General features: G+C 29.7%; 1 protein-coding gene across 1 annotated transcript; it reads right to left on the bottom strand.

The window, feature by feature from the left end:
- Positions 1-1,958: 1,958 nt before the first annotated feature.
- On the bottom strand, positions 1,959-5,322 carry LOC130950808 (putative receptor-like protein kinase At1g72540). Its single transcript, XM_057879397.1, has 5 exons — positions 4,795-5,322; positions 4,332-4,467; positions 3,856-3,992; positions 3,622-3,745; positions 1,959-2,696 (listed from the first exon to the last, which is right to left on the bottom strand). The coding sequence occupies exons 1-5, from the start codon at positions 5,200-5,202 to the stop codon at positions 2,059-2,061; spliced, it is 1,443 nt and encodes a 480-aa protein (XP_057735380.1). The 5' UTR covers positions 5,203-5,322; the 3' UTR covers positions 1,959-2,058.
- Positions 5,323-12,104: the final 6,782 nt, after the last annotated feature.

Consider the following 12,104-nt stretch of genomic DNA (forward strand, 5'->3'; position numbering starts at 1 on the left):
TCTCTGATTCATTTTCTATATACAATCTAACAAAAGAAAAAATTATTAGATTATATCAATTTGCAAACAAACATCAACGACGCCTGAAATTGGTCATTCATGGTTATGTTTTCATCATCACCAACCACTTTTTTGGACAAATTTTTGTGAGAAAAATACTCTAAACAGCTCTAATAATTATTTCAAAAGACAACCAAGTTTTCAACAAAAAAATAAATATTCTTTTTGCCTTTTGATCATTACTTTTATAAAATTGATTAGTCTTTTATCAGTATTTTCTCTCAGTATTAACAGAATAAACCTACATAGCATGTTAAACTGTAATTTATCCATTAACAACCAATTAATATTAACAAATTCTTTTTTGTTGGAGAATTTCATTGTCTTTTAAAAACAATTGTCAAAGCTGTTTAGTTTTTAGTTTTATATTATTCTTTTCAAATATATTAGCTAAATTAGTTAAATTTATTATGTAAAACTAAAAAATATTAATAATTTTCAATTTATTTTTATTTATAAAAATTAAATAGAGAATATATTAATAATTAACGTATCACATAAATATGTTTTGAAGAGAGATCATTGACAGATAAACTAATCAATTTCATAAAATTAAATATCAATAATCAAAAAAGATATTTTTTTGTTCAAAAATCTCGTAATCCTTTAAAAAAAATTACCAAAGTTGGATTGAATATTCACTCAATTTTTTTCTTTTGTCATAATTTTTAATTTCTTTATATATTTCCTTTATTGTATATGTCACACGGAAAATAAGTGTGGTTAACATTGGTAGAAAATACAAAACCATTAGCGAATTATATAGAATCCATTTCTGCCTCAAATTAAAAAAAATCCAATTCGTCAATAGGCTGAAGAAGTCAATGAATAATTTGGCCAATATCAACCTCATTAACAAATTAAAAATAATATTCTTGAGCGTTTGTGACTTTGTAAGGTAAGAACATAGGAAAAATACTAAAATAGTTCATTGCTTCCTACGCAAGACTCCATGAGAAAGGCAACATTTGTCAACAACAAAGTGGAAATATCCAAAAAAAAAATAAAAAAATACAATACATTAAAAAAAAAAAGAAGAGAAAAATCTATTTGCTTAATTAGCTTCAATCCCCACATAAGTCTTAATAATGGAAAGCGCAGTAGCGCACATTTGTCACAATAAAATTAACTAAATATAAAGTATATTAAAAAATCATCAAAATTTATTATTTTTTTATCATCAGTTAATTGTTAATATTTAAAAATATGAGATAAAATATATTATTAAATTATTAAATTAAAAAAATTAATTTAATGACTAAATGATGAAAAAAATAATAAATTCTAATAACCGAACATTTCTCATTAAATATTTTGAAAAAAACCTAAAGAAATGCTTCACAGCTTATACCATATGTCCATATTCCTTAACATTATACAACACATATTATGTAAATGTGGAAATATCTTCGTTTAAGATGATATATTTAATTATCATCATTCACTCGTTTATAATATCCAAAAAAAAAAAAACAGCAAAAGATACATGGTTATGAACAAACTCCGCTGTCCCACACCACTTACTATCACACCAAATTTGGTGTACAACAGTACAAGTAACATTAAGTCCAAAAAAATCATGTTGGAATTTCGGAAGATCAAACAATCAAAATCAAGCCCCAAGATAAAAAAGAAAAGCTAAATCTATGAAGCTACATAATGTACACTATAACTTCCTTTGTGTTCCCCTATACTCTGTTTTTCATTCTTTCTTTTTTGTTTTTCACTCCACTACCTTTTAGCTAAGATTACATGCAACATGCATAATTAATTAATGTTTATAGACTATAAACGAACTATTCACGGAAAGTTATCTTTATATAAAAATGATAGTTATTTGTGAAAATTCAAATGCAGTCAACTTCAAGTAAAGTTGACAGTTGAGAACGGTTAAATAATTTAAATAAATTTTTATTTAACGACTCTCCATTATTAACTTTACGTGAAGTTAACTACACTTAAATTTTCATCTTAAAATAATTTGATATGAGGAGGTGACTAAATTGGCAATATGGGGCGATTTCCATCACAATTATGTGTCTCTGGTCCTTGTTTGGGAAAGTAGGGACTGGTAGCAAGAGTCTTATACAGAGCAGTGTCAGAGTAAACAGCACGAGACCTGATTGGCTTAACCCTACACCTACGGCTACGACTTTTTCGCTCCTTCTTTAAATTATTGCGACCCTTCTCCTTCTCCTTTTTCTCTCCCTTTATTTCCTCTTCAACTTTACCTTCTTCGTTAATATTGCTGTTGTCATAACAAGAACAATCGGTTACAACAACCACTTCAGTGGGGGCCACATAAACAAAATGACCAATTGGGATATCGTTAAGTTCCAAGAGAGGCTCCAAGGTCTTAACCACGGTTCGCATTGAAGGCCTATTCTTTGCGTGGTGGCTTAGGCATTGGTAAGCCAAAGATGCTAACTTTCTTGCACCTTGTGTTGAGTACTGACCCTCAAGTCTTGGGTCCATTATTCTCTCAAGTTTAAGAGAATCCTTTAGCATTGGCCTTGCCCACTCTACTAAATCTTGCTCTCTGCTTGGCCGTTTCTTGTCCACTGATTTTCTTCCCGTTAGTAGCTCTAACAGAACAACTCCATAGCTATACACGTCGCTCATGGTTGTCAAATGACCTAATTAAGAGTAATTATAGTTACACATTTATCAAATCTAACGATAAACACAGGAATACTTGATTATGTAATGTACAGAGAATTAAGTACTTACGAATTCAAAAAATGAATTCAGTTTTCATACACTATTAATTGCGTATTATTCTATGAAACAGAGACAAGGACACATTAATTTTAATGTTTGTTAAAGACACAAAAATAAGTTATATATATAAAATATAAAATATTTTTTAATAAGTTATAATAATATTTTAATATTGAAAGCTATTAAGATAAAGACGTTAAAAATGTTTTTTATAAAAATATTTTTTAATAATTAAAATTTAATACATATAATTGATTAAATCGTATTATTTTTGTCAAAATTAGGCTAGACAAATTGATTTAACAGAAAAATAGTGAATCAAATCTTAAACTGATCTAAATTAATATTATTTGTTATAGAAAATGACTATAATATCTTATTATGGAAAATGAGTAAAATATTTCTATTATATATATTAATTTTAAGAATCATAAATTTTAATCCTTTATTTTTCTATCGTAGGATTAGGATTTAGAATTTTTAAAATTAATATATATATATATATATATATATATAATAAGAATATTTTAATCATTTCCTATAATAAAGATATTGTAGTAATTTTTTATTAAAAAATAATATTAATTTAGATCAATTCAAAATTTGATTCATCATTTTTTTCTTTAAATCAATTTATCTAGTCTAATTTTGATAAAAATAACATGATTTAATCGATTATATATATTAAATTTTAATTACTAAAAAATATCATTAAAAAAAGATATTCTAGGCATTTTTATTTAAATAGCTTTTTTTAATATTTTATTAATATTAAAATACAAATTATATATTTAATATCAAACAAATGTTATGTCTAAAATGTATCAAACACGTGAATACCTGTCATGATATACTCAGGAGCAGCATAACCGCGGGTACCCATGACACGAGTTGTAACATGTGTTTGATCTTCCCCTGGTCCATCTATTGCTAAACCGAAATCCGACAGCTTCGCATTGTAATCCTGAAAAACAAGAACTTAATTATTGTGTGTTCATTGTAATAATTAACTAAATGCATACTTGAAAATTAATTAATTAATAAGTTATTGCTTGATGGAATGATGGAACTTACAGCGTCTAACAGAATGTTTGAGGCTTTAACATCTCTGTATATGACTGGCTTTTCTTCTTCATGAAGGAAACAAAGTCCCTTTGCAGCCCCAATTGCTATTTTGATTCTTGTTAGCCACGGCAATGTTGCTAAATAACCTGCATTTTTTTTGAAAGGAATTGAATAAAAATTATGAACAAAGAAATTCTTTTTTTTTTTTTTTCAAAACTGGCTTTTGTTTTTTATTTTAAACATCATTTTTCACCCTCGAAAAATTCTAGTTCCAATAAAAGAATTAATAAACTAAAAAAAAAGCCTTTCGAGATCTTCCAAAAATAATGAAATTGAGCCTCTCAAAAATCACAAGAATTTGACAAACAAACTTAAATTTGACCTTCTTTTATTCAAAAAGATATTTTTATCAAAACCAAAATTCAAAATTATGGCATACAATTTTCTTTTGCTAATTATGCAGAGAAAGGCATGCATGTACATGCCTTTGAAAAGCTTCTCTTCCAGATTGCCCCTTTCCATGTATTCATAGACAAGAAGCCTGTGTTCATCTTCACAGCAGTATCCAATTAAGTTCACCAGATTGCGATGCTTCAACTGCCCCAAGAAGATTACTTCAGCCTATGCACAGTAAAAAAAAGGAAGAAACGAAAAAGACTAGATAAGATAAGTAGATAACACATTAATAATAATATCATCATTATATTTGAGAAACTTCTAATACAAAAATAATAAAAATTAAGATGGCTACTTCAATGTCAAGTTGTTAACCTATTCATGCGAAGATAGTATTGAAAAATATTAGATAGTTTAATATTTTTTACTGAATATATTTGATTGAACTATTTAACGATTTAAATATCATATTCACATAAAGATAGCTTCATAGAAATAACCATTTTTAATAATTGATACTGTGAAAATGTTAGGAAGAGAATTGATTCATACCAACCACTCTCTGTGTCCTTGTTTGCCATCCAAATTGAGGGCCTTAACAGCAACAACCTGAGGCACAAGCCTGGGCTTAAATTTCTCATCAATGAACCCTTTATAAACCTTTCCGAATCCACCTTCGCCGAGGAAATTGTTCTTGCTGAACCCATGTGTGATCTCTTTCAGCTCCTGGTAAGTGAAAATATGAATGTTTGATCCAATTCCTGTGAGGGAATTTGACAAATCACTCATTATAGACTGTGATGAAGAATTGCTCAGATCAGAGAGCGAGATTCTCCTAGAAAGTGTCTTTTTTGAAACTGATGATGTGTGTGTTTCGTCCAAGGAAGAATTGGAAAAGGGATTGTCTTTGAAACAACCAACTATGAAGGATTTCCACATAACCCTTTTTTGGGAAGGCATTTTCTTTCTTCTCTTTCTTTTTTCTTTGAGTTCCCTATTATTCCAAACCAGTTTGATGTAGCTTTATCACTATCTGCAAAAATGTGATGACAAAGCTTAGCTTTTATAGGTTGGAGAGACCAAGGCTACAGTGTTTTGGAACATTTTTTTTAAGAGACTTTGAAACAAGAATTTAATTTTATTTTATATAAGATAACTATAAAATAATTTTATACGCGTGTTCAAAATATGTTTTATTGATGGTATGAATGATCATTAAAAAAATAAATATAATTAAATAATCGTATAAAATATTTTAAATTTTTAAAATAATAATAAAAAATTAAACTAAAAAATCTTATGTATTTTTGTTTTGTCATGAAAGATCTTATGTCATATAAACCAAATCTAAAATCTTATGTCACTGGCCGTATTGTGTTTTTCTTCGTAGTAGGCCTAACCGATGATAAAAGTAAACTTGGTAGCAGCCAAGTCCTGCTGCAGCTGCTGCCCTCATTTTTTTTAAATGTAAATGAATAAATAAATAAATTCAATCTACATGTCCACTTCTGTGGTTGGTTACCGTTGAATTTTTTAACTTTAACTAGAACTAATATAAACAGGATTTGCCGATTTTGTGTGTTTTTATTTTATTTTATTTTATTTTTAAATAATCGGTATTTAACCCCCCCCCCCCCCCCCCCTATTATTAAGATATTACTCTAACTCGTTACGTAAACATAACTAAATTCGGTCTTGTAAAATGTTTTGAAGAGATGATTATAAGCACCTTATTTAATAAATGATAAATAAGAATATAAATGTATATTTACGTTTTTAATTTTAACAAAATTAAGAGTATTTTTATAATTAAAATTCTAATATAACCTTATATTAAAGAATATATATATATATATATTTTTCTACTTTTTATTTATTTATATTTATTAAAATCATTTAAAATATGAAAAGCAATTTTCAAATACAACAGTCACTTTTATTTTTATTTATCAAATATAACTATTATAACTTTAGAAAATTATCTTTAAAAAAATAATTTTAATGAATTATTTTTAAATGAAAAATAAAAATTTACTAAATCAGACCTAAAAATTGTTCACGCTATTATATTGTTTAATAGAAATTAAATTATATAGAAGTTTTTTCTATATAAATAGTATACTTGTCAAATGAGTCACCTTATGTGTGGATAAGTGGCCAAAGTGGGATTTTAAAATTTGTCTTTGATCTTTCTCATTTTAATTATTTATTTATTTTTCATTCATGCGGTAAATATAATTGACCCTAACTCCATGTGATCGATCTAAAAAGGACATGTTAATTTTAATAATGAAAAAGAGTGAGATGGCCTTTATGTTTAATTTCTTCGTCAAAATGATTGGAGATATCGTGGAAACAAGTGGTTCGAAAAATGCCAAATTGCTTAGCATGCCTTTCTTCAACCTTATTTCATTGTGATGACGCTGTGCCACTCTCTTCTTTCTTCTCTTCTGCAGGCTTCTAACCTGCTCCATTTTCACACTCACACATGCAAATTAAACAAAAGTCGTTGTGGCTGCAAGAATTTTTTTTCTTGGAGTAAAAGTAAAAGTTGAAGTAAAAAACAGAAAAAAATATTTTGTACTTAATATATTTATAGAAGTATTTTATATTACATGTGACAAATATATAAAAAAAATTGTATAAAAATACAATTATAAAAAAATTATTTTACATAATATGGTATTTTAAAAGAATAAGGGTATCATTGTCATGAAACTACGACTATGTGTAAAAGTTTAATTTGATAGGAGAAAGTAAAATGAATAGTTATATTTTTAATAATAATTATTTTATTATAAATATTCATTTATTGGCATAAAATAAAATAATTACATAAGTTTTAATAGAAAATATTAGCTATATATTTAATCTTTTTAATAATATTTTAATTAACAAATTTTGATAATAGTAGAATTTTTAGTAGTAAATCGATCTTATTAGCTTCAATTTATTATATGGGAGAATGAGTAGATTATGATAAATCGAATCAGTTGAATTTGATTTACTCAATAACAACTTCATCAGGTAAATTGACTCTACTAAATTCGATTTATTATTTACAATCATCCTGCATAAATCGAATTATAATTCGATTTAGTGTACGTATCTAACCTATATAAATACGAGCAAAATGTTGAATCCTCATTAGAGTGGCACCACAATGACTATGGAGGATAGTTTTCTAGTGCTTGTGCACTACAAAGGCGTGATTAAGAAAAAAATGCGAGTGAGAATAAAATTTATTGATAAGGATCCGTGAGTGTCTTTATCAGACCTTCTCCAAACCTTGTTGATTTTTAGAATACCGTACTACAGAAATTGGGACAACATGGAATGAAACGGATAGAGAAGTTATATTATAGAATTTCAATTTCTGTTGCTCGTGATGGGGTGAAGTATGACTAGTTTGTGATAGACAGTAATGAGGATTTGCAAGTTTTATTTTACTATCGTTGCCAGTTTTCCGAAGTTAGAATCCCTAAACTATTGGCCAAGCTTGTGGATGTGGTCTCTAGTTAAGGAGGATCGAACCGAAACCATGAATCAGTACCAATGGCAACAATCTCTAGTTCAACCCCTGTTGTTATGTCTTCATCTATGTCTGTAATAGCATCTGCGGGAGATTTGATGGCATCTCCGTCTTTCGCAGCTGATCTACACCACGATGAGATTGTAGAAATAGGTGCTAACATGAATACTCCTGTTATGATTCCGATTTAGGAGAGGTTAGAGAACTAGATGACTTGAAAGATGTACTAAGGGATGGCAATGATGTGGAGCCCGCCATGACTGATGATAATAGCGAAGATGATATATGGAGGAGTATTTCTGAAGATTGTAGAAGGCTTAGAGAAGGAGAGTTGAATCTATGGCCTTCTTTTACTTTAATGAAATAATCCTTTAATTAGAAACTTTCAATCTGAATCTGTTTGAACTCAGCAGCCGAAAGTTTATGAGACAAATTCATCTTGTTTCTTAAATATCAGAAAACAGAACAGACAAGGGAAGAGAGAAGCTGACACCATCATGTATCCTGGTTCAGTTGCCTTGTGCAATGCAACCTACATCCATGTGGTGGAATTTCCACTATAGTTAAGGTATTACATACACCAATTCCACAGGATTGACACAATCCTTTACCTCTCAAGTTCTCTCCTAACTTGACTTGGCTATGCTAATACCTAACTCTTCACTCTTAGTGCTTACCCAACTAAGAAAGGGATACCTCACTGGTACAAGATACAACACACAAGAAACAACCTAAAAAAATTTGAAGTACTCTAGGTTTTTCACTCAAGTGTATCACTCAGCTTTTTATCACTCTTTGGCTTTTTTTATAAGCTCTCTCTTTCAACCTTTACCACTCAAGAAATTACAAAAAAATATACATTAAAAATAAAAATTACAATCTGTAAAACATGAAGGAGATTGATATACTTCAACAGTCTCTGTTGCTATAGGTTGAATTGGATTCACTGGACTCTGATTGAGTTCTTCATCTTGGCGGAATGCATCTTTTACTTAGAAAGCACTATCCAAAGTTCATGAACTCTTCAAAGAGAAAGTCTTCAGAACAAAGCTTAAAACTCTAGTTCTCTCTCCTTACCTCAGAAGGATGAAAAAATCTTCTTTTGTATCTCCTTGCATGTTGTTGAGATGCTTTCTTCCAGGTCAACTCCTCGAGTTGTGTGCTTCACCAACTTACTCTTTCACATTCTTCCATTAATTCCCAAATTGGAAATTTGAAACAGATCCCTTTTTCTTGACCGAATGCCTCAAAATAGCAAAGAGAAATTATTTTCAATGGTAAACCCAAATCTAAACCCTTGAGCTACAACTTTGTCTCCAAGAAACGATTTTGGCCATTGATTCACAGCAGTGATTATCAAAAATTACTTTTTCAATGTATCCCAAATTGGATTGACAGAGAGTTGGAGAAGAAGAGAGGAAAGTAAAAATGCATGCAAGAGAAAACAAATCACCTTTAAGTTCTGACTTAGCCTAAGATGGTTAGTTTTGGGTGATTAGATTTTTGCCTTTCTGATTAAGCTTTCTCTTTCTTTCTTCTTTGATGAATCAAGCAAGAAGAACGAAGTTCTCTCTTTTTTCTCTGTGTTTGACCGAATGAAAAAGGTAAATGTTGCCTTTGGAGGATCAACTTGGGTGAAACGCTTTGGGCTTGGATTTTATTCACTTACCACTCAGCCCATTTGATTTCTTTGTTATTTTTTATTTGGACTTTGTTTGAAAAGGTTGCCCATAATCACAGATTCAGTTTGTTTCATATTGGACTACTGTTGTGTTTATTACTTAATAGCCTGCATCACTTAATACAAAATGATTAAATCTAATTGGGTAGTTAGCCCAATAAAATAATGTTTGTCATCATCAATCATGTTAGTTAATTTCTTAACTCAACAATTTCTTTAGGGCTGGTGGAGCATCGAGCTCGAAAACTCAATAGTACCTGGCACACTTTTCAACTCTAGACTTAGATGCCATAAGATAGCAGGAGTTTTTAGATGTAGAATCTGATTTTAGAGCCAGAGATTCACAGGACACCGCAGGTCTAGCTAAGTTCCAAGTCAGTCAACACAGAATAAAGAGGATGTCATCTTATGTGTGAAAACCTATAGTATTCGCCGCGGGGTTGAGTACAAAATGCTGAAATCGGACCATGCCAAATACTACAGAAAGTGTAAGAAGTTCGAAAATCTATCCCTTGCCTAGAGTAAATCTATCCTAAGCCTCCACTACGCGACTCTAGTCCCCTTCTCGCTCAATGTTGGTTGATAATTGAATAATCTTACACTCAAAACATGTTATAAACAATGGCAATAATACTTAATATATATTACTAAACATAACAACCATAAACATTAAGTACCTCATCTCCAACGACCAACGAAAGGCGTCAAACCTATTGGGTTTGAAACTTGGGAACGGCCAGAAGATTCATTACTGGAAGAGTTGCAATGGACCGGCCAATTTAACCACATTCCTGTTGGTCACACGACACAAGCACCGGTATAACCATGAGAGAATGGCGGATCCTCAGCTGTATCTACCCATGTCCTCTAATCTCGCTACGTACGTTAGCCACCGCATATGTATGCGTGTACCGGACGGTCACCGAAGAGCTGTGTCGATAACAACATCATGTTGTACGTTCTCATGTACCTCCTGACTATATGTCTCCTCATTTGTGCCCTGAGGAAGGTCACTGAATGTCTCCTGCATCCAAGTGCACTTTCACAGTGAACTTGTCGATACAGTCCGTCGGAGGCAACACACCTAATAACTCCTCGAACAAATCCCATGCAAGTCAGCCACTCTTAATATATCACTCGAAATCCATCAGACATCCACTGATGTACTGTCCGTTGATGGGGAGGCCTAACTGGTATGCAACATCTTGTAGTGTAATCGTGCACTCTCCGAATGGCATGTGAAAAGTATGCGTGTCAGGATGTCATACTCGACAAATACACTAACCAACGGCTCATCTAACCTAAACCAATAGTCGTTGAGCCTCGTGAGATGGGCTAAGCCGGTCATCTACAAGTACGGTATGATCCTGTCGTCTAGAGGTATACTATGCTGCCTCCTCATACTGGTGATACATCGGTGGGTTACATGACAATAAAAAATTTCTCTTAAAACCATAATAATTAACAAAACAATTCACTAAATAACCATTAAATAATGCTAACCTTTTTCATAAATATCATATATAATCTATATCAAAAATCACCTAAAGTGGACAATTCTATTAAAATAAACTTTAATGTAAATGATATTGCAATCCTAGACATAAATAACCTAACATTTAAGAATTAAATTAGATTGCATTAAACCAAATTAAATTATAATAGTTCATAGTTAATATAATATTTAAGAAGTAAATTATGAAACTAAACTAAATTAAATTAACTTAATTTAAACTCTAACTAAGCTTTTAGTGCCTCGTTAATCTAATATTTAAGAACTAAATTAAATTTAAATAAATTAAATTAAATTAAATCCTTACTAAACTTCTGCTGCCTAATTAATCTAACATTCGAAACCTAAATTAAACCTAAATTAAATTAAGTTAAATTCCAATAAAACTTCTACCCTAGTTAATTCCTACTCTAACAAATCATTGTTTATCATTCCTCTAACTTGTATTTGCACTTTTAAAATTCTAATAAACTACTAATCACTACTCTAACTACCATTTGTAGTTTAAAAATACTAACAATGCATATAATGAAATTCTAATAAGCAATTTAATATCACGAACAATTATTTATTTTTTTAAAAAATATATTTTATTCACTAATCTTTTTATAGATGGAACCAGCAACGTCGTCTAACCGATAGATACGATTTGAGTCGTCTTCATTTTCGCAGTTTGAATATTGTGGTGTTTTTTTTCTCACTTTTTTTTGGATTTAGCGTTTAAGAGTGAAAATTTTGTAAAATATAATTCGAAACAAATGAATTCAAATTATTTTTATATATATACTAAATTGAATTTAATGGATTCGATTTACCCCTAGTATACATTGTATGTAAATCGAATTCAATCAATTTGAAACTACCGAATTCGATTTATGTATAAATTTAGTAGTTCAAATCTTATTGATTCGATTTAATACTAGATTGACTAAATTGAGTTTAGACAATTCGATTTATATATAATTATAAATTAAGACATCCATATAATATTTTTAATTTTAGGATATTCATATTAAATTGTCTCTCATTTTGTTTGTTTAGGTGATTTGCCATATTAATAATATAAGGCATAATAAACAAATAATTGTCCCAATTATTCCTTTATCAACATTAGATATTTATCACTATATATATAT

This window comes from Arachis stenosperma, chromosome 9, assembly GCF_014773155.1.
Source record: "Arachis stenosperma cultivar V10309 chromosome 9, arast.V10309.gnm1.PFL2, whole genome shotgun sequence".
Classification (NCBI taxonomy): domain Eukaryota; kingdom Viridiplantae; phylum Streptophyta; class Magnoliopsida; order Fabales; family Fabaceae; genus Arachis; species Arachis stenosperma.